At 35.4% G+C, this 24868-nt stretch overlaps 1 protein-coding gene across 1 annotated transcript in view; it reads left to right on the top strand.

Annotated features, from left to right (window-relative positions):
• Window positions 1–2981: 2981 nt before the first annotated feature.
• The window catches only part of LOC139126169 (C-type lectin domain family 10 member A-like), a 45708-nt gene continuing 23821 nt past the window's right edge, over window positions 2982–24868 (top strand). Inside the window, exons 1-2 of the mRNA XM_070692219.1 lie at window positions 2982–3045; window positions 4243–4370. Coding sequence (XP_070548320.1) covers window positions 2982–3045; window positions 4243–4370 — 192 coding nt within the window. The remainder of the gene's footprint in view (window positions 3046–4242; window positions 4371–24868) is intronic.

The following is a 24868-nucleotide window of genomic DNA, read 5'->3' as shown; positions in this document are numbered from 1 at the left end:
AAAAATGTTTACATGTAAAGAATGTAATTTGTTCAAGGGCTCCCGAGTCCCGATGATATCCGATCGGCCCTCTCGACGAAGTCCGTGTGCTCGGACAGAGGTATTCGGGTGGTCAGATCTGTTAGGTGGTGAAATCTCTGATATACATCGGATATTTACCCACGATTTGACAAAGTATCGTCTAGTATCAGAGTTAAAGTCCTAAGTCGCCGATATTTATCGGATAAGTCGCCGATATTTATCGGATAAATATCCGTGATTTCGTAGACCCGGCATGCCAACACCACACAGTGCAAGTAAATCTAGGATCGTCTGGTATCGATATTAGCCTAGGAGTTCCGGCGCAATTGATATTTATCGGGTAAATATAATATCGGCGATTTCTCACACCCGGCGTGCCGAGACACAGTAGGCAAAAAGTCATTCCAATATCTTGTAATATCAATATTACAAGGTAAAGTCCCGAAATTGCCTATATTTATTGGTTATATATCGGCGATGTGGCAGACCCGGGATGTCAAGATAAGAGACGCTTTGTGTAGTTTCGTCTTCGGATTTTAGAGTCCCGAAATCGCCAATATTATCTGGTTAAACCGGCGATAGTAGGCTGACTCAGCATGTCAAGATACGAACCGCATTGTGTAGTATCGTCTTGTATCGGTATCAGAATCCCGAAATCCATATAAAAACAATCATCCTGAAAGAATTAGAACATAACGTTGTATCTTTTACAGATTTTTAAACTCGCCCGACTTTCTTTAGCCACTGTCTTCGAAAAAGCTGTTCTGTGGGAAGACGGTAAAAGCTGACTCCGTTTGTTCTTCCCTGAGTGATTTTTGCACTCAACTGAACAACAGTTAACTATTTTTTATGCTACTGAACATTAAAGAGTCGTAACGTGCAGAACTGCACTCCTGCAGTCATAGACTCCAATGCTTTGGTAGGCTGTCACACACGTTCGTGTATCGCCGATGACGTCACGCACGCTCCTCCCATGAGCCCTTTCGCGCCCATGGGATTCCGAGCTCATTTCCATAAATGTCGTCTACTTCAATGTCTCTTTTCGTCGCTCCGTAGTCGTCGGCGCGTGCAATTATGTTGCAAATTTGAGCTGCATTTTATTCAAGGGTGATTTGGAAGGGATAACGGTCAATGTCGCTGGACTTAGGTTTCCCTTTAAGAACCTCAGTTATCTCCAATGTCGATTTAAACTTTCGAGGGTCAGTAACTGAATTTTGATAAGTTTCTGTATTTTTGTTCTGAATATATCTGACCTTTGGTAGAATGCTATGATCAACTAAAGTTACTGGAAAATGAGCTTTGAAATAAGTGTAGTCTCCCTTATTAGGTGCAAGGTTGAAATGAAGAATTTAAGCAGAAAGCGACAGAAAATTCTGTGAAATATGTACACTCTGAATTCTGAATTTTCTGCAATTTTCGCTCTGAATTTTCTGTCGTATTCTGCTTCAAATCTTCATTCCACTCTTGTATCTGATAAAGGAGACGTCACGCTTTTGAAGGCTTATGCTCCAATAATGTTTAGTTGATCATACCCTGCTTCAAAATCTTAGATTATTTTTATTTTAGATCAAAACGTCTTTTGTTGTCGATATGTTACTGTTTTTAGCTTTGCTGTTAAGGACGCAGGGCGTATATTGTTATGTAGGTCATTTTCCCCCACACTCATCATGACCTGATTAATTAGTCTAGAACATTCTCAAGGTCACTGCCTTAATGACTTCACAACCTTAAATTCAATTAGTCATGTTTGGAATATTCTGGAAATTTGTTAGTTTCGTAAGAGAGATAATTCAGAACAGTAATTAGCATGTCAATAAAAGTTATAGATTGTTCTTATATGCTCTTATGTAAGCACATGGTATAAAAAAGGACGTGCACAGCTTGCAGTTAGACATTTGGGATTGTGTCTCTTGCGTGTTACTTCAAGTCTTTAGAAACTCCAGCAGTATTAATTTTCAAGACTTTTCAAGGCCTTCACTGCCAACGCTGGATTTATAGTGAGGACTTTGTGCAACTTCAAGCCTGCAAGCCAAAGGACTGTTCATTCATCTGACTGACTGTTACAACTTTGAGACTGGAGCTTTGGCGTCCCAGCTGAGATAAGTAGTCCGTAAACTTTTACAGTTTGCATTCTATCCCTGACTTAGCAATTAGTTTTATTTTTTGGAATGAATTTCATTTTACACGGAAACTGCTGAGTTCACCTATTGTTCGTTTTCTGTCGCGTAACAATATCATAGGTGAATGTTTGGAATCGTCCTCAATTTTTTATATCAAGAGCTTTTTCTTTAAAACGGCCTTTACAATTCCGTTAATATCACGAGTACAGGCTTCAATGGATTATCCTAATCATATATGTACAAGTTATGATGAAATACGCAAATGTGTATTTTTGAGACTTTAAAGACATTTCAGACATTTTGAGACATAAAGAATTATCAGAATTTGATATATTCAAGTAAGCCAATTTTGAGCTGTTTCAGAACATGTATTATACGATTTTACAAGTATGAACATATTACGTAATCCACAATATTTACGTAAAACTTGTTTTGTCACTTTACTTTGTTCATATTGTTTGAAAACGATCTAATGTGTTTATTTGGACTTTTTGTTTATGTTTATATTGGAAGGTGTTAACACCGTTGGTGTTTTCCTCTGACAAACTTTACAAAGTGGCCATGTTAATTTGCCAAATTTACACTAAATAATTGTATTTTACTCAAAGATATTTTGTGTATTTTAAATAACATAATTTTACTGAATATCAGTTGTCTATTTTGTTATTTCCCGGCTTGAATCCCCCTGAACGCCCAAAATTAAAGGTGTTCTAACCTTTAATACACTTGTCGTTCAACGGCGTCCATGCGTTTAAAGAGTGTTACAGTCCTCTGAACTCGTAAATGCGTTCAATTTTTGAACACATTTCATGTGCAACGTGTGTTCAGATATGGAACACTATGGTGTTCAATATAATGTCTGATGAACACGGAGTGTTCAAAATCTGCACACGTGAATTCAAAAGTGAGCATTGGTTGAACACGTAGTGTTAAATTTCTGAACGTCTAGACGCGTTAAAGAAGTGTTACAAAAGGCGCTTTATTGGTGTTCTACACTGTAAAAATAGCGGACGCTAGACGCGTCTTTACGCGTTCAAAATGTAGATGTCAGTGTTCAAATTTGAACGGCTAGTGTTCATATTGTTAACACTAGTGTTCATATTATGAGCAATGATGTTCTAAACCTGGACACGTAGTGTTAACAACCATCTCCTTCAAGTGTTCAAAAACTCAGCATGACAGAAATTTTGCAATACTGTAAAACAATTAACACTCTTTAGTGTTTTTTATTTTACTGTGGCTATATTAAATTTACTACTAAGTGAAAAATATCTCCGGTCTAAAATTACTGAAAGCATGTTTTTTCTAAAAAAGAAAGTGTACAAAATGATGTTACACGTTTATTACGGGTTGAAATATTGAAATTAGGAAAAGAAAATCAGATAACCACCATGAACGTTTTAATTTTAACATCGGCGTGCAAGGGGCGTTCTACTCCTTAACACTTGGTGTTCACGTTTGGTGCCTCTTCATATCCGTCATGCATAAAAACGGAAGTTGCGACATTTGTCTTGTAAACGCACGCTGAAGACGTGATCGTGCGGAAGCAAGACCAGAAAGGGTAAGTTTTCTCTCCAAAATAGTGAAAGGTGTTGAATTTTGAAGCATCTGTATTATTATCCTTTGAAATTATTTGTGTAGTACTTTGGAATAGCTAAAATACGTGAAGAAACCTTTTTTTTTCTTTCAGTGGTTTGTATACCATACGCTAGCTGTAAATACGCAGCGGTGTTTTGGGCCATGGCGTATCGATCGCACTCGGGTCAAGGGTCATAACCGCAAAACTGTAGCGATGACCCGAGCGAGATCGATATGCCACACACCGCTGCGTAATCACAGCTAACACATGTCTTCTACACAATCGCATATAAAACATTAGTTAAACATCGCAGAGTGTACACTCTATTGTTTCAGCATATGAGAGTTGGCCTTTCTTTTACTTTTCATCAGTTGATGACAAAAAGAAGCCAATATTTTGTAACAGTATCGAAAAGAGGCACTGTATACCAAAGTAACCCCTTTTCCTTAACCTAATAAGGCCACCCTGTCTTTCATTTAAAGTCTCATGTCGCCATATTACCTATTGTTGCATTATTTTCAGGATGTGAAAAGTTGGATTTACCTGGTAATCGAAGAGTTGTTACAGAAGCTGATGGTGCAGAAATTAAAGAAGATGAGTGTAGAGGTAGCTATCTGGAAACAAGCTTGAAAACTCAGTTCATCTCTAATGTAGATTTAAACTTCCGAGGGTCACTAACTGAATTTTGATAAGTTTCTGTATTTTTGTTCTGGATTTATCTCAGCTTTGGTAGAACGCTATGATCAACTAAACGTTACTGGAGGATAAATACGTGTAGTCTCCCTTATCAGATGCAAGAATGGAATGAAAAATTAAAGCAGAATGCGACAGAAAATTCAGAGCGAAAAATGTACTCTCTGAATTTCTGAATTTTTCTGAAATTTTCACTCTGAATTTCTGTCGCTTTCTGCTTCAATTCCTCATTGAACCCTTTCATCTGATGAAGGAGACTTCACGTCTTTGAAGGCTTATGCTCCAGTAACATTTAGTTGATCATAGCCTGCTACCAAATCTTAGATTATTTTGTATTGTTGATCAACACGTCTTTTGTTCTCGATTTGTTACTGTTTTTAGCTTTGCTTTTAGCGACACAGAGCTTATCTAATAGGTGAATGTGAGGCATCGTCCTCAAATTTTACATCCCAAGCTTTTTCTTTAAAACGGCCAGTGCGATTCCTTTAATATTTTGAGTACAGGTTCCCAGAGATTACCCTAATCAGATATGTTCAAGTTATGGTGAAATACGCAAATTTGTATTTTTGAGGCGAATTTTGCTATTTTTTGGCAAAAATCTTCTTCTCTCTTACTGGTGGTTCGACGTCTTCAATATTTAGTAAACATGTCCCTAAGAATGACCTTCGTAAAATTTGTGCTAGTTGTGATGAAATATATATATAATCAAATCTTTATTTTTCATGGCAATTTTTTTTCGTTTTTGGTCAAAAAAGCTTTAAAAATATTTTTCAAAAGTACTTCATGAACAGCTTTGATATTTTTGATATAAGTCTCTGCGGATAGCTTTATCAGATTGTTCAAATTATGCAGAAATATGCAAATTTGTATTTTTGAGACATAAAAGACATTTCAGACATTTTTAAGACATAGGGAACTATCAGAATGTGATATATTCAAGTTATGATGAAATCTGCAAGTTTTTATTTTGGGGTCACTTTTTACCAGTTTTGGTCAAAAAATTTGTATCTTAAAAAATTACCTCTCAGATAGCGTTAATATTTGCTACACATCTTTTTTGGGATGATCTCAATTTGATATGTCCAAATCATAGTGAAATCTTCAATTGTGTATTTTTGCAGCTTTTCTCCCATTTTTGGTGAGGCCATCCCGAAGTGAGCTGTCAGAGATCCTTTACATAACACTGCGAGGTCTTTCGACGTCTAATTCGCTCTTGTTGTATTGCTATATTGCGTTGGAATGGCTAACATTTAGGTTGTTGCCATTGGTTTTAGACTGCAGTTTCCTTTTACAAGTGAATTTTAGTAAGGACTGAAGTTTCCAGGTTCAACAGCAAATGCTTATTGACATACAGAACAAAACTTATGAAACGAAGTCAAAATTAGTTAATGTGTTATTAATTTATGAGAAGTGGAGTTTTGGAATGTCACTGATTTATTTCAGAGTTTATTTAAAGGTATTACAAGCCAACAAATCTTTTCGTTCATGAAGGACTTTGTTGGACAAGGAAATGGGTTTTACACCTCCAAGGACCCCTCTACCCACTTTCTGCATGCTGTGTCTTACTGTGACACTTTGTGACAACTTGACATGTTGTGTTTACTTTAGTGTGGACATATGTACCATGTGCATCAGAGAAGCCGTGACTAACCTTTTTCCAAGTTTGCAATTGTCTATACAAGAGGAAATGTCTCAAACTATTTTACAAACCGGAGTAAACATTTCATACGAATACGTGTTTTCAACACAATAACTAAGACAAATTTTGAGCTTTTTCAGAACAGATATTTTGTACGATTGTACAAGTATAAACATATAACGTAATCAACAATATTGAAGTTAAACCTGTTTTGTCAATACTTTGTTCTTATATATTGAGAAAACGATCAACAGTGTTAATAAATATTTTATTGTGTTTATGTTTAATTAGGAAGGTGTTTACACCGTTGGTGTTTTCCTCTGACAAACTTTACAAAGTGGCCTATTTGTTTTCCCATTTTACACTAAATAATTGTATTTTACTCAAGTAATTTTTGCGTATTTTTAGAATAAAATAATTTTACTGAATATCAGTGGTTCGTTATGTTATTTCCAGGCTTGAACACCCCCTGAACGCCAAAAGATAATGTGTTCAACAAGTGCATATCATGTGTTCAATCCTTTAACACACTTATCGTTGAACGGCGTCCATGCGTTCAAAAAGTGTTACAGCCCTTTGAACGCGTAAATGCGTTCAAATTTTTGAACACATTTCATGTGCAACAAGTGTTCAGATATGGAACACCATATGTTCAATACAATGTCTGATGAACACATGGTGTTCAAAATCTGCACACGTGTGTTCAAAAATTGAACGTTGGTTGAACACGTAGTGTTAAATTTCTGAACGTCTGGACGCGTTCAAAAGTGTTACAAAAAGGCGTTTAATTGGTGTTCTATCCTTGAACACTTTACTTTACTGTGTATCCTTGAACACTTAACTTGACAGTGCACATACCATTCACGTAGTCTCTCAATCTGTATTTACCATTCATCTAAAACCTCAATAACTTCTACTGCTGTTTTCTCCTTGTTTGGTGAACAGTTTTTAACATTGCATCATTTATATTGGACTAATATCATGCTAAAAAGAGGATAGTGCAAATTGTACGGAGTTTGAATGAAAATTTTCTAGGTATCATTTTACAAAAGTTGGCTTAATGCAAAAGAAAAAAATAAAACAGCCGCACGTCGACCGTTTGGGACTGTGCAACAAAACATATTTATGATAATATACATGTCCTAATACAGACTTTGAAACAAATAGGTCTATTCTTGTCTTAGTTATTTGTCTTAATTATTTGGTTTAGGCCCGAAGAAAATGCCTTGTTGCCACTTTTTATTCAATCACCAAGCAAATTGGATTGTATATGAGGACAAATACAAAGACACTCCATTTATGTCTTAGAATAATTTGCAGGTGAATGCATGAATGGAGATATAACCAAAAAAAATTTGCTCACCACAGTTTTTGTAATCGAGCGTTGACAAAACTGATGTAATCAAATTTGAAATTTGAAACAACTTCAAATGCTCACGCAAAATGTTATCTTGCAAAGTTTCATACTGTGTTGCCTCATGACCTATAAATAACTAACATCTTTCCGACAAACCCTACAGTTGACAGGAACAGTATACCCTATTTATTTTTTTCCAACGTTGTCAGGGCCCTTTTTAAGGATTTCTAAATTCAGATTAAGTCAGAAGTGTCAGTGCTATTTGAAGTGGGATGGTTGCATGTCTGACATGTCCGCACTCTAGAATAATTTCCTCTGGTAATCAAGGCAGCTATTACTGTTCGCAATTGTTGTTGCAACTTGACAGTTTACCTTTTTACTATTTTTTTTTGTAATTTTTAATGGCTTCGTTTGATCAATTTCATTGCTTTTATACAGTGATTTTTCTCTCTTTAGCGTCATGTATGATTGTACTTTTATAATTTTACTTTTTATTATGCTATGTACAATGCGCCGCGACGTGTGTTTCCTGCATTTCAAGACGTTTTTAATCACCCTCATCACATCATTATCATCGTGATATATCTGGTCATTTTAAAAACAATGAAATCATGCACAACAAATGTATGCCGGTAAAGGCTTTCGTCTGTTTAGTGGTATAAGAGCAGCCTTTCGTTATAATTTATGTAGAACATTCCAAACTTTTCAAGCTATTCTACAAAAAGTTTCCATGATCACATAAGTGGCTGATCAGTTGCTGCACAGTTTCACGTGACAGCGTAGGATCATTCTCAATGATTATAAAATTGGCTACGCCATGGCTTCTCATCGGATTGATATGCTCACATTGGCGGTCAGCAGGATTAAGAGTGAAAATATTTTCCTCTTCAAAATGAACTTTGCAAGTGATTTTGAACCTTAAGAAGGTATGAACCTAGAGATAAATGAAATTTGAGACAGAAAATTAACTTGGGCATAAAAACTGGCTTGAATAAGAACAGAGATTTATATATTCAATGCAAAAATGCTGATTTGAACTGCTTGGTTTCAATTGACCACAGGTCTACCTAATGTTTTTTCTCCTAACATATTTCCTACCTTGTACAAGATTTTCTACATATAGTGAGCAATCCCTTTGACACGGTTGGGTAGCTAATATTCGATACATTATGTATTACGACTTCATAGAAAAAATAATTGTAGTCATTCTTGTGATTTCCTTACACCACTGGATTAAAAGCTTCGGTTATAGGTGAAGTACACTGCATTTAAAAATCGCATTACTTCGGTAATATTCTCTGCAACACGCAAAAGTTGCCAGATGTATTGGTCGTACCCATTATGAACGTGGGGTGGCCTATATTCCGCACATTATATTCTATATAACCACTGCAGAAGGTTAACTCTTTTGGGGGCTGAAAAGTTGACAAATATGTCATGACACAGCGATGCTGAAGTTGAACTCAGTTTCGGATCTTGTTTCGTATTCGGTTTCAGATTCGAATAACTGATATTTCCAGCTTATTTATTATTTTTCCGAAGGATATGATAACTACTAATACACAAGGAGATAATTTAACTAGATTACCTTACTGCATATGTAGCACGTATTTCATGACATAAATGTTTCGTACATAATCATAATTTATACAGTTTTAAAAAACAAAATTCTAGTGCATGAATACACCAGACAAAACTCCTGAAAAATTAGTCAAACGTTACAACTTATGAGCAACTATGGGCATTATGCAGTCTGGACTATTCAAACTAACACTAATATGCTCTATACAAAGAAATGCATTCAATGCAATCTTTATTAAACAACATATTAACTGATAGTTTACTCAGATTCAAAATGAAATCTATGTAGAAAAACATCAATCAAAACAACAAAGTAATACAACACATTAGCATTACACCATGTGATACACATTGTGACAAATAAATAAATAAAATATAAATGTTTCTGTAAATGTTTTTTTCGTTGCCCAACACTTCCTTTCAATTCGAATTAAAGTACTTTGAAATTTTCCGTATTTTTTTAAACCAATTTATTTTATTTGTAAATAGATGCCCACAGGCAACCCATTAAAACTTGTTCGTGACGACAAGTATTTATCTTTGCATACGGAAGTACTATGGGCCATTTTATTTTCACTGTAATTCATTTCAGATGATAATAGATTTTCAATGTTTCAATGTGGTCTTATTTTCACTTTGTTCAGTCTGATTCGGTTTGATTTTAGCTGAAAAAAGGTCCAGGGAAAGTAATGAAAATAAATTCGAAGTGAAAATAAAGTAGTCCACATTTTAACAAAATCGGCTGAAAGTATAAATTTCTTACAGCTACTCGAATCCGAACCGAATCCGGAACCGAGTCTGACTTCAGCATCATTATGACAGAAAAGGGAGTGAATTAAGCAAGTTCCTCATAAAACTCAATTTACTTAAACTAATAAATATCTCCGGGAAAAATTGAAAACATTACAAAAAAGTTCGAAGATTATAATATTATAACTTCGATGGCACTTGAATCTCCAAAAGAATGAGTAAGGTAAAAAAACACTGTGTATGAAAATCCTAACTACACATATGCATTCGAATATTTAACATAGTTTAACTACACCAAAATGTCTATCCGAACTAACAGTATGCTCTTCATACAACAGCTGTTGTCATTCTTTCAGAAGGCATATCTACATCAATAACTCGATCCCTCAGTAAAATTATTTTATTCTAAAAATACACAAAGCATTTCTAGAGTAAAATACGATAATTTACTGTAAAATGGGCAAATAAACATTGCCACTTTGTATGTAATAAACATTGCCACTTTGTATGTAAAATAACGCTCAATAGCCGAAATCAAACGATCCGTGCTAGCTGTCTAAAAAACATTTGACGATTTACTACACGTTTATCCAGCACCCGTAACCGGACAATCCTGCCTGCACAAGAGCCACTTAACAAGGGCGCGAACAAAGTCCCCTTGTCGTAAGTGTTATTACCAGGCCAATGCGATATTTTCTTTAAAGCCAAAATAGCTGTGAATGTAAAATAGATCAATCTCAAAATATCCCCCGTTTTCCAAGAGTTTTCTTTGTTTTTGAATTATAGCCATTAAAAACTAAAAAATTATAAATGACATGTGAATTCAAACGTTTTACATCATTTTAGATTTCTCGCCATTTTAAAAGTAATCATACGACTGAGAAAATAAACTTTAAGAGTACAGCAATAAAATGTTAGTCATAGTCAATTGCGCGTCCGGATAAATGCTTGTTTCTGGTATGATCACGATGTGTATGTGCTGGAAATACTGCGTTACTCTGAGGATGCCATTTTATGTTGCAGCATGCTTTTATTATTCAGCTTGTTGAAATGTATACACTGTAAAGTTAAGTGTTCAAGGATAGAACACCAATTAAACGCCTTTTTGTAACACTTTTTGAACGCGTCTAGACGTTCAGAAATTTAACACTACGTGTTCAACCAACGTTCAATTTTTGAACACACGTGTACAGATTTTGAACACTATGTGTTCATCAGACATTATATTGAACACATGGTGTTCCATATCTGAACACATGTTGCACATGAAATGTGTTCAAAAAATTGAACGCATCTACGCGTTCAAAGGGCTGTAACACATTTTGAAGGCATGGATGCCGTTCAACGATAAGTGTGTTAAAGTCTAGAACACATGATGCGGGCTTGTTGAACACCTTTAATTTTGGGCGTTCAGGGGTGTTCAAATAACATTACAGACCACTGATATTCAGTAAAATTATTTTATTCTAAAAGTACACAAAGCATTTCTAGAGTAAAATACGATAATATACTGTAAAATGGGCAAATAAACATTGCCACTTTGTATGTACAGTTTGTCAATGGAAAATACCAACGGTGTTAACACCCTTCTATCAAAAACATAAGCAATAAAAATCCCAATGAACACTGTAGATCGTTTTAAAAAATATGAACAAGGTAATGACAAAACAGGTTTTACTTAAATATTGTGGATTACGTTTTAAGGTTCATACTTGTTTAAAATGTACAAAAAATCATCTGAAAAAGCTCAAAATTGGCTTACTTGTTGTGTTGAAAATACGTATATGTATGGAATGCATACTTCATTGTTGTAAGATGGTTTCGTAAAAACATTTCCTCTTGTATAAACAATTGTACATTTTGAAGAAAAAAAGTTAGTCAAGGCTTCTCTAGTGCACATGGTATATAGTTGTCCACATTAAAGTAAACACAACATGTCAAGTTGTCAAAGTGTCACAGTAAGGAACAACATGCAGAAAGTGGGGAAAGTTGGTCCTTGGCAGGGTAAAACCTATTTCCTTGTCCAACAAAGTCCTTCATAAACAAAAAGGTTTGTTTGTTTGTAATATCTTTAAATAAACAATGAAATAAATCGGTGACATTCTCAAAAATCTACTTCTCAGAAATTAAAAACATATTCGTAAAGACCTTTCAAATTCTGGTGTACCTTGCTATTAATTTTTATACAAATGTTTTTACCAAAAATGGTAAAAATCACCCTTAAAATAAAAAAAACTGTAGATTTCATCATAACGTATATATATCACATTTTGGTAAGCCCTCATATATTAAAAATGTCTGAAATGTCTTTGATGTATTAAAATAGACAGTAGCAAATTTCTGCATATTTTGAACAATCTGAAGAAGGCTATCAGTAGAGATCTATGTCCTAACTATTAAAGCTCTTAAATTAGCACTTTTAAAGAAGATTTTTAAAGAGTTTTTGACCAAAATGACGAAAATTGCCATGAAATATAAAAATTTGAATATTACATCCCAACTAGCACAAATTTGACTAGGGTCATTCGTAGGGACATGTTTACCAATATTGAAGACGTCAGTAAAAGAGAAGGAGAACTTTGCCTTAAATAACAAAATTAGCCTCAAAAATATAAATTTGCATGGTTCGTCATTATTTGAACATATGTGATTAGGGTAATCCCTTGGGACCTGTTATCCAAATATTAAAGGATTCGTAGAGACTGTTTTGAAGAAAAACCTTTGGATGTACAAATTTAAGGACAATGCTACACATCCCCTATTTAGCTGACGGCACAGCTAAAAAAACCTGTTGCTAAAAACAAGAGTTGTGTTTAGCTACAATACAAATTCTCTTAGGTTTCGACAGCATGCTATGATCAACTAAATGTTATAAGGGCATAAGCTTCCAAAGACGTGAAGTCTCCTTCATCAGATGCAAGGGGAATGAAAAATTGAAGCAGAAAGTGACAGAAAATTCAGAGTGAAAATTTCAGAAAATTAAATAATTCAGAGTGGACATTTTACTCTGAATTTTCCGTCGCTTTCAGCTTTAATTGTTCATTCCACCCTTGCAACTGACAGAGGAGACTACACATCTGTGAAAGCTTATTCACCGGCAACATTTAGTTGATCATAGCATGCTACCAAAGCTTAGATTAATCCGGAAAAAAATACAGAAACTTATCAAAATTCAGTTACTGACCCTTGAAGTTTATATCTACACTACAGATGAACTGAGGTTCTCAAGTTTGTTTCAAGAAAGCTACCTGTTTACTCATTTTCTTCATTATCTGTACCACCAGATTCTGTAACAACTCTTCGAGTTTCAGTAAATCCAACTTTTTATATCCTGAAAAATAATGCAATAATGGGTAATATGGCGAAAGACAAGGGGCTTCTTAGGTTAAAAAAAGGGGAGACTTTCATATACAGTGCCTCTTTTCAATACTGTTGCTTCTTCTTGTCATCAACTGATTAAAATAAAAAAGCCAAACTCTCATATGCTGAAACAATACATTGTATACTCTACAATGTTTAATTGATTTTTTTACATGCGATTGTCTCTACTAAAAGACATGTGTCAGCTGTGATTACGCAGCGGTACTATGCAAGGCGTATCGATCGCGCTCAGGTCAAGGGTTATCGCTACAGTTGTGTTGCGATGACCCTTGACCCGAGTGAAATCGATCGATAGGCCATGGCCAAAGTACCACTGCGTATTCACAGCTTGTTGTTGGTATACAAGCCACTGAAAGAAAAAAAAGGTTTCTTCACGTAGTTAAGCTATTTCAAAGTACAATACGATTAATTTCGAAGCATATTAATACAGATGCTTCAAAATCTAATACCGTTTACTACTTTGGAGAGAAAACTTACCCTTTCTGGTCTTGCTTCCGCACGGTCACGACTTCAGGGTGCTCTTACAAGAAAAATGTCGCAACTTCCGCTTTGATGCATCATGGGATAGGAAAAAGGACCAAACTTGAACACCACGTGTTTAGAAATAGAACGCCTCTTGCACGCCGATATTAAAATTAAAACGTTCGTGGTGGTTTTCTGATTTTCTTTTCAAATTTTCAAAATTTCAACACGTAATAAACGTGTAAAATTATTTTGTATACTTCTTTTTTTAGAAAAAAAAACATGCTTTCAGCAATTGTAGACCGGAAATATTTTTCACTTAGTGGGAAATTCGTTACACCGACATCCGTGTACATTTGCCGGACAGCGAGGCAGTAGTAAATTTAATATAGCCATTGTAAAGTAAATAAAACAAAAGATTGTTAATTGTTTCACAGTATTGTAAAATTTCAGTGATGCTGAGTTTTTGACCACTTGCAGGAGATGGTTGTTAACACTGCGTGTTCAGGTTTAGAACATCATTTTTAATAATATGAACACGAGTGTAAAGAATATGCACACTAGCCGTTCAAAATTGAAAGCCGACACGTATATTTTGAACGCGTAAAGACGCGTCAAGCGTCCTCTATTTTTACAGTGTAGGCATGGTCCAAATCAGCAAGTAGTGATACTTCTCTACATTCCCTTCAGGTAGAACATTTACACGAACCAACTTTGGTTTGAAATAAAATTATGAAAGTAGTGCATAAAATCCGCAGCAATTGGGGCTTTAACAACCCCTATCTTATCAATGATTTGAAACTAGAATTTCACGTGCTCCTGTTGTCAACCCGCTACTTCACTGAAGCAGGAGTACCATGATTTTCCTAAACTCTTCTTTCTAACAGGCTATGTGAATTAGAAAGAACTCTATTTTTTCTGTCAGAATCGCTCCCTGTACCTCTAGCATTAAATACCTCGATGAAAGACAGTACACTTGAGAATACTATACTTTCCCAGCAATGGCATAGTCCCTTTCCTTTCGTGCATAGAGCACAAGTCTCTATCCCTTAATATAACTCGATAAGGGCGAACTGATGGTTGGATATGCGAACCCTTCTACGTTGTTGTGCCGCCTGACTTGACAAGCCGTACATTGTATTGCAACGTCTTTATGCGTTGCGAGGTTCTCACACAGTGATCAACTTCCAGTAAGATCATTGTGACATGCGATCCATGGAAATAGCTGTAAAACAACCACAAAGTAGAGTCCAACTGAATCGATCCAAAAATAATAGTATGTGTCTCATCAACAGGCTTAAGACTATCGCTCGATTTTATCTGTATCTGTGCGGATCAGACTGGTAGCGATTTTACATGGATTCTAACCGTTTGGTCGCGGAAAACCGATTGGGAAATCATAATATAACCTTAGCGCAACGGATAAGCAAAACAAACAACGAGAAATGAAAAGGTAGACCGGACACTAACGTCATATGAAAGTTGTGATGCTGAGCAGTGCTCGGTAAAACATCTAACTTAATCGAAATGCAGCAAACAATCGTATTTTGCAACTTCCCGGGCACAGACACAAGGTCCCTACTTGTACTGGTCAATCAATGACAGGAAGCATGGCCCTTTGATGATAACATCACTGTGAATGAGCAAACAGTAAATTGAAACAAATAAAATACTAACTTGCTTGATGTGGACATATTTTACATGGAAACAAAGTGGTTAATTGGCGTGTTACCTGGCATTTGCCCAGTAAGAGGCAGAGATTGTTTCTGTATTATTTGTAACATTTATACATGAAAAGTTATTATAGCATTGCCTTCTGTCTTACGGTAAGTTTCCTGAAGAAGAATTGTTTAGGTGAGGGAATAATCTTTAGGGCAATTATACGTGCTCTACGTACAGAGGTTATAAGGTAGAAGGGTCCAAGCGAGCAATGAAATGAAAAGTATGTAGTCAACACTCTTAGGCAAAGGTTATGAAAATAAATACATACAATATCAAATATTTCATCGCCATTTTAAGCAATGGCCGCACCCTGTCTCATTTTGATCTATACAATGACGTCCTTGACTTATTCTAACATCCTCTAAACTCTTGGAATTTATCATTCGCTAATCGAACAGTTGTCATCGGGCATACTATTCAATATCAATATAAGGACGATTTATATCTCATCACGGTGGTCAGATATAAGCACATGTGAGAAAACTAGTTATTATAGGAAATTTTAAGACATATGTAATATTAGAACAGTAAATTTCAAGTAAAAATCTTTTTAAATATCGACGAGCCTTGGCAAGATTTAGATGTGGAAACCACGAATTAGAAATAGAATTAGGACGTCACAGAGGAGTCGATAGAGAATTTAGGATCTGTCAACTATGTCACAAAGAAATGGAGGATGGCTATCCCTTATTATTTAAATGTAGTGCATAAAACTATTTAAGGAAAAAATACCTTCCAAGTATTCTTTACAGGTCGCCATCATTGTTCACTTTCAATATACTTATAGAAACAAAAGACGAAAATCAAATGAAAACTCTGGCTAAATTTATCTATCACACATTCAGAATTAAAGAGCAACAGTAATTATTGCTATTTTTCCCTTCATTCTGTAAATGTATTATTTCACGCCATATTCTATTAAATTTCTGATAAAAATACTTGTCTGTGGAAGACACGTAGATATTGTAAGCTCATATAAGGGCCAAAGGCCTACATTATGCAGGAATAAATTATCATAGATAAGGACGACTTGAAATATACTTAAAAACATTTTAAAGGTCAACCTTTAAAGCACGAGTAGAGTAAAACATAAATTCAATGTATCATATCAATCTTTATCTTCGAATGTCCAACAATAACATAAAGCATGGACCAGTGGAACATGTGTCTTCAATGACAATACATTTTTTTATATTCTTAATGTTTAAATATCATACTATATGCCACAAAAATATCACTCGTCTCCCGGATTTTCATTTTAATATTATTGCAGAGTTACTATAATAAACTGATGTCACTTTTTATTCTTCTTTCATCTATAGGTGATCCTCCGAGCAATGTGTGAATAGCGACACGTTTACCGATTACAGATCTTGCAAAAAATTTCATCAATATACCGATTGTATCAACCTGCAAACTGGTTACACATATCGTTTAGAGCTGCAGCAATTTTCTATTTTCTCGTGCTCTATAATGTGAAGTACGAGGCTATTTTTATGATAATTCGACAAATATCTGCCTTCATGTGGTAAACATTTGTACGGATGTTCGAACGACATAAGAATATAAATACCAATAGATGTATGACGTGTATGCAAATTTTTCCTTATATGCGTCGCATTAAAATTTGCTGTACTAATTTCGATAGTGACTTTTTGGTCAAATTGAGCATACTGGTTATGAAGAGCGTTTTGTTGAGGTAACAAAAAGTTTTAGAGTCTTTTGCATATTTCTATAGGAAAGAAATTCTTAAAATTTAATACACAATTTTATCAGACTTCTAAACAAATTTGTCGTAATAATCTTAGTCGTGTGATTTGCACAGCATATCTCTACAAGCATGTTCGTTGAAGTAAAGCATCGTCGTTTGACAGGAGGATTTTCTTATTCTATTTATCGTTGTCTTTGCATATGTCATAACTGGCAACACAAATCGATCGCCATGAGATGTGTATCATCGTTTTCGTTTAGTAATGCTTTACATTCATTGCTTTGTATTTTTGATTTCTTAAACCGAATTTCTGTAATATGAAAATCAACAGTGTCGTAGTTAAACAATTTCTGGAAAATACATTTTCCAAGTAATTATCCAAAGATGTTTCCTACAGTAAACGTCGAGTGAACCCAGCACTTCAGCAGAAAAATTATGTTCTCATAGATAAGTGCGGTCATGCGGTTTGCAAATTAAATCATCGGCAGAAAATCCACCATCTCGGCCGATCAATGATTGTTCAATGGGTTAGAAATCTTCATTGTGAGTGTAAATTCTTCATTTACAGCTGGTTGTTCATAAAAATTGAATGCTAATATTACTGCTGTCTATAGGAAAGTACACTTTATCAATGAACATGGCAACTTGAAGGTCGGAGAAATATCCTACCAACCATTGCTATATCGGAAATATACACGGTCGCATTCATTGTCTACATCTCCACTTGAAATTGTCTTAATTTGCAATGTCGGAGTCATTTCAGAATTCCAACATTGCGATATTAAAGGAAGATTTTTAATAATTTGTAATTGTTTATTTTAAGCATATATTGTTCAAGTACTGCTGCTGGAAAATTACAATACAGCCTGCCATCTGTAAAAGCAAACCATTGTCATCTTTTACTAATTGGGATAATTAGATTTTCTCAAAAGTGTTCGGTACCTTATAGTTTAATATTTCGATATTAAAATTCACTCGTAAAAACAAGTGTATAACTTAAAAAGAAAAGCAGAAAAGCTTACATTTGCAATTCAAAATGATATTACTACACGTTCGAATTATTCAAAATAAGTTCCAATCATGTTTATTGCAGGTATTAATCATAATATTGGTGTGTACAAACAAGATACATGGATTTTGTTAATATCCTTTCACGCGCTAATATAGCTATTGTACAATACTTTGACAGTTAACTTTACAAATATTGACTTTTTCACTGAAATGTTAACTACTTATTTGTTTGCCGTTTATTAAGTAAGATTTACCGTATATTCTCAGTTTGGCTACAAATGTACTGAGTCTCTTAGACGGATCATTGTATGATTTACTGCTAGTTGTTTCAGAGACTTCATTATCTATTGAGCATGGGATGTTAACATCTAGCTGCACGGAGAATCCCTTGAATATAATGCATTGAATTTGAATTAGGATACATTTTCCCCATTGATCGAAATAGCTGAACATTTCATCGGAAATAACATTAAGTGTGGTACTGATTGGTCACAACTTTTGTCCTATAAGATAACTTATTATCAAATATCGAGAAAATAATACACATTATCTTTGTGCATATATACTTGCATGTATCCCAGCAGTTATGTTACCTTTACTCGTGTACGGTTTGGTAATTAAACTTTCCCTTATTTTTTAAAGGCTATTTATAACATTCATCAAAAAGAGGTTGATAAGCGAAGGTTTCAGGTTATGTATTCTTGGATATAAAATCATAGTGTTTATCAATTGTTGTGTAGATCTTGTATGCGTCTTTACATCAATCATCTTTAGGGGTCGTGGCTAATTAATACATGCGCACGGTAAACGAAACTTAGTGTGTTTATCCTCAACCCCCTCCCCCTCCCCTAAACGAAAGTTTGAAAGTGCGAAAATCCAACCACCCCTCTTTCTGTATCTGCATCCAACAATCGGTGATTATTTCGCTATGAAATCACGCATACGCTACAGACCCCCATACCCCTCTAAAGTAATTTTTGTTCAGCGCTAAGACAACAATGACGCAACAAACAGAATGAAATGAAACAGTGTATCCAAAATTACTGTTATGTTATTTTACTCGTGTACTGATTCAAATATATGTCGAAAGAATGCTGGTTTAGTGCCGATGCCGCTCTGACCTGGTACACGCAACATAATGTAGCGCGACATTTTGCGATAAAGAAAAACGTGTGTAGCGAGATGTTGCAATAGGAGAACTTGTAGTGCGAAATTTATGCACGGTAATCAAAATACAGCCAAACTCCCTCTCCCCTTAAGCACGGGAGTTGCGTTTACCGTGCTCGTGTTTTAATTATCCACGGCACATCAAGGAGCTTACTTTGTTTAGCTGCAAGAAATACATGGAAAAAATGAAATTGCATGTAGAAAAGTACAAGGTTGGCATATTTTACTTGATCTTGACATTTGCTCTCAAGAGGTTATTTAACAGTTATCTTTCAGTGCTAGTGCTTTTGCCCAGCCTCCGTTAAGTCGGCACACTTATCGCGGCAGGTTAATGCTTGTGTTCTATTCTTCTTCCCCGTTATTAATTTCACATTGAGCGCTTTGATCACGTGCATAATGTCATGTTACCCGTAGCTTAATTCAACTAAGTACCATCTTTTCTTACATACATACGATGACGAATGTGTATTTCCACATAAGAAACGAAGACACGTGCACAATACAATCTTACTTGAACTTACAATACTCGCAGGTTGGACACAGGCGAAAAACACATGCATGTTTAGAGCACAAGGTACAACGCAATTAAATTGAAATTTATATTCAAATAAATTACGCATTGAAACTATGACAGGCTCCCGTTGCGAGACAGTGAAAGCAGGCTACTCGGGGTATTTGCAAGAGGGCTTGCGGTGTATCTGCTGCCGTCTCATACACGTTGTAAACTCCATAAGTGTAATAGTCTCCACAAATGTAATAAAACAGTGAACCATTAATGTAACAACCCGCAACCACAAATGTAATAAACAAATTAACCATAAATGTAATAAACTCAACCATAAATGTAATAAACTTGAACTTGTATTTGTGATTATTTGTTTATCAATGCCCTGAGTAAATAATAACTTTAATAAGACTAGTGAAATGTTATTGCATACTTCCCTGAAACTATGCTTCCTTTCCGAAACATAGAGGAGAATACTTGAGAATACAATCAAAAACGGCGGGGTACCGATCAAACCTTTAGATAATGGAAATGGAACAGCAGTTCTAGACACTGATAATTACATAATAAGGAAGCGACAAAATAACTCGTCAACCAGTGATACCACACTAAGTTTATGACAGATGGCTCAGAACAAATTCTAGAGAAATATACAACCTTATAGCAGAAACTTACGACACGAAACGTGTTGACGAGAACATATATCTAAGTATATTTCAATCTAGTATAAAAAAACACGAACACTACCCGGAACACAGTACAACAAAACTAGAAATCCTTGCATCCCTAGTGAAGGAACAAATTTCAAGTGGTACAACATAGGAATACAGACACTCTATCGATTATTCCACACAATTTATCCACTGAAGACGACTTTGAGGCGACCGATTAAGAAAGTACAGCACATTTTCGAAAAAATGGCGTTAAAGGATCGTAATATTAAACAGTCTCCTCCACTCTGGAGTAGAGACTGCACTGACATTTACATTATAGCTGTGTCTTGCCATGGCCAATCAGTTCTGCACACAAAACAGGGACACGTAAAATACACTTTCAAAATACACTAAACGCAACAACTAAGACAAGAATAATGTGTGGAGTTGCTTTCCTTATTGCATATATAAATATCTAAGGGCTAATTCCTCAATTGCAACGATAAAATAGATTCATTACATTTATGGTTGATAAGTATTACATTTATGGGTGATTTCTTTATTACATTGTGGTTGATGTTTTTATTACATTTATGCTTGATTTTTGTTACATTTATGGGTGCATTTTACTACAATTATGGTTGATGTTACATTTATGGAGATTATTACATTTATGGAGGTTACACACGTCATGCTTCAGCACAAACACGCAGAGTACAACACACTTGATGTCTCGCCATGGGGTTCTTTAATTATTGCAAAAAAACCGCACGAATAAAGCGGAATGATATACAACAAATTCCTGTTTTTGTAACCAGGTTTGATGTCTGATTTAATTGCATTTTCGTTCGCTATTTGTGTTACGCCGCGGTTCAGATTATGTTGTGTGTCGTTCACGTGTTCCAGATCATTTTTTTTTGAAAACAACTCCATAAAGCTTTTCATGACAGCCCTGCACCCACACAGAACTTGACGGGGCTCAGAGTGTCGTTTGGGCCTGAAACGACGTTCTGGGCCCCGTCTATTAGTTATGCATAGTTTACTTTACTACTTTATCGGAGGCGCACTTGACACCTTTTGATCGTCTTAGCAAACGATCGGCTGTTCCAGTTATACGGTAACCACCCGACTAAGACTTATCAAGTGCAGCGCCACTGCCAGTCGCGACGCGTCGACGGCCACTTTCACCTAATTACATATTCATGACATCATCAGCAGATTTCATCAGTCGCTAGATGCTCACGCTTGTCTCCTCACGTCACAGAAAACAACAAACGAATCGACAACACGATCAAGTCAGCCAATGATAACATCAACGAAATCAGCGACACTGCTGACAAGAAGGCTACTAACACCTACTCACTAGCACATCGAATCGGCGAAAAGAAGCATTTAAGGCTCATCGCCAAAACAAACGCGCCAAGCGTTAACAAAAAACCATACCAAGCGGCCCTTTTTAGGGCAAAAGGGCCACCAAATACTCCAAAAAGAGAACAACCAAAAAAACACCATAAAATGACATAGAATACACAAACAAATAAAAAATCACCGTAACGTAACAGAAAAAATGGCCGTGGAAATAAATCAGCTATTTCCAAAGAAGAGCCGACAACAACATGAAACTCAGCAAGAACCTATCATCGCTCAAACTATCAAACTCCGATATCAGGATTTCAACAAATATAGTCGTAAAATGTGACTACGCTACATCATGAGACACAAACAATCGCAACAACACCAAATCAAAGAAAAGTCAAAATTGGACTCCACGAACAGCAAAAAATACAAAAACCTGAAAGCTATCTGAAGCTGCTAAACTCGCACTTCTAGAGATACCCTTTCAAACAAGGAAACAAAACATTTTGCGTGCCCAAAGAATCGCGATAAACCAGCTTGCAAACAGTAGACAAATTACCATAAAAACCTTTCGACAAGGGTCGGGTATTCGCCTTTGTAACACAAAAGATTACATACACGAATGCGAAAGACAATTACGCAACACTAAGTATTATACACAACTAGTCAGTGACGACACAGAACAAACAGTAAACAAAGTACACCAACTATTAAACAAAATGCAAGAGAACAAACACATCGATCATGATACTTTTATCTTGATCCAGAAAACATAAAATCCGTACCCTGCAGTGGTACTTATTGCCAAAAAATTCACAAACCTCGGCAAAAATCTAAAAGACACCTTAATCAAAACAAAATTTACTGAAGTAAAGAAACATAGAACAAACAAACAACCACCAAACGGACTCACAAAGAGCCCCAAACATTAATATACTTGCCTCGCTACTCGAAGAGCAAGACCACTAAAATGCATTAAAATAATTTTTCACAAACACAAACTAAGGAAAGAATCTACACTGCGACTGATGAGAATCCACACTCGGGTTCGAAACGCAAGCGTCAAAGGGCCACTCTATCAACTTTGTAACACAATAGGTCCGGCTGCGTCTCGCCATAAGCTTTCCCCACACAAACAATTCATTACCGTACACACTAATCCAAACTTCCTACAAATATCCGAGGCGAAACAAACATTTTATTAACACAAACAATCGGATAAGAATGTAGGAACACATTTTTGAAACGAATCAAACACAAACTCGACACAAAAACATTTTGGATAGTTAGGTGGGGAGCCTCTTTCACACTCTTTACCTTCCATGGTGTCTCAACCGATGCTATGCAGTTGTAATACTGATCACTTGTGTATAGCTGAGACTATACTACTGTTAAAAAGAAGTTTAACACCTCACCAGCACGAGGGGTCATAAAAAATTATCGGAAGAGCCCTTTAGACCAACCAGGTACAAGTTTCCCGAAAGGTGTCAAGTACATAGGACTAACCAAACATTTAAGGAAAAACAGCAGGAACAATGAAATTGGTTGATAAGCCATAATCCCAAATTGGTCAATTTTTGTGTGGGCGCGGGGCTGGAATGAGTCTATAACTTTCATTAAATTGTAAGCTTTCTCGTAGTTATCGTTTATGAAACATCATACGCCGAAAGGTTATTTCTCGCACTTTTTGTATGTTTATAAAATACTATTTGCTTAAAAACAACCAAAATCCCAGTCACCTATGTTCACTAAGGTGGAGCTGCATGTTTCCAACACAGTTATTTTCAAAGCAATATTTCTCATCAAAGATGACAAGGAAACCCGGTTCATACTACATATTTTCAAAAACCAGAGACTCTGAAGTTTAGTATGGTAGCAGTAGTTAACTCAAAGGATGCAGTTCCTTAATTTTGGTATCAATGATAACAATTAATTTAAGTCAAAAACTTGACGCTATGTGTTTCAATGTAAATATTTCCCTTGAAAGAAGAGTATATGTAGAAAATAACGACTATTTTAGTTTACTTCATCTATCCTTTTTCTGAAATGGCATAAGTTGAAAGACTGACACTCAAAAAAGCGGTTAAAACCATGATTAGCAAAATTAAAATGCCTCTTATTCAAGTGTAAGACCTTTATTGCCAAACAAAAAGTTATATTTTATTTAGCATTTAACCCTTTTCCTGCCAAGTCCATATTTCACCACCAGGTCAAGATGGTTAGAATTAATGAATTAATTAACATATTCCATATGGTGTATTTTAACATAATACTGTACATTTGAAAGCTGTTGAAAGCTGTTGAAAACATAAATATTGTAAACTTGATTTTTTGGAATAAAGATGCTATAACAGACCAAGCCAAATGGGTGAAAATACGTCATGTTTTGGCTCGATACCACTTTTTACTGACTTGGCTGATGGCGAAGTGATACTGTCTGGAAGGAAAAGGGTTAAAGAACATAATGTTAAAATTGACCCAACCAGAGTGGAGTTAACTTGTTTGGAAATCTTGAAATTGGAGAAGAAAGAAGCCACGAAATCGGGTGATTTGCATACATTTGCATGAAGTAACGCTTATTTCTTAACCTTTGTAAGCTAACAACTCTCTTGCGGTAAATAAGCTCAGCAATTCTTCAATTTTTGTCCTATATTATATGCCTCTTAAATGATTGTCTTAATATCTCTATTATACTTTGCACGTACAGATCGTTTTACTTTATATATCAAATGTGGTAACCATATTTTACGCCAGAAAAACCATCTTTGAAATATTGAATGGAAGCGGGTCTCTGACTTGTTTTCTCCAGGCATACATGATAGTTTCCCATAGCATTAAGAAAATATACATTATTTAGAAAAACAGAAATGTTGCCAACTGCTTCCGCTCAAAGACAAACAGTCCGCATGCATTTAATAGATTTACATGAATAGGTACGTTGCATGAGTTGTTTACGGAGAAAATATGAAGACCAAGACAAAATAACTGTAAAATGGTCTCTTTGTCTTTGCCAACAGTCACATGAAAATCAACAACTCACAACAGTGAACAAAAATGTTTCTGGCGCTTGATAAAATACGCAACATAATTACTAATCACAACATTTCAAAGGTACTGTTTACACTGGCATATTTAAATAGTTAATTGAAATCTCTCTTAT

This window comes from Ptychodera flava (assembly GCF_041260155.1).
Source record: "Ptychodera flava strain L36383 chromosome 3 unlocalized genomic scaffold, AS_Pfla_20210202 Scaffold_27__1_contigs__length_13241970_pilon, whole genome shotgun sequence".
Classification (NCBI taxonomy): domain Eukaryota; kingdom Metazoa; phylum Hemichordata; class Enteropneusta; family Ptychoderidae; genus Ptychodera; species Ptychodera flava.
This window is presented reverse-complemented; position numbering and strand designations above follow the sequence as displayed.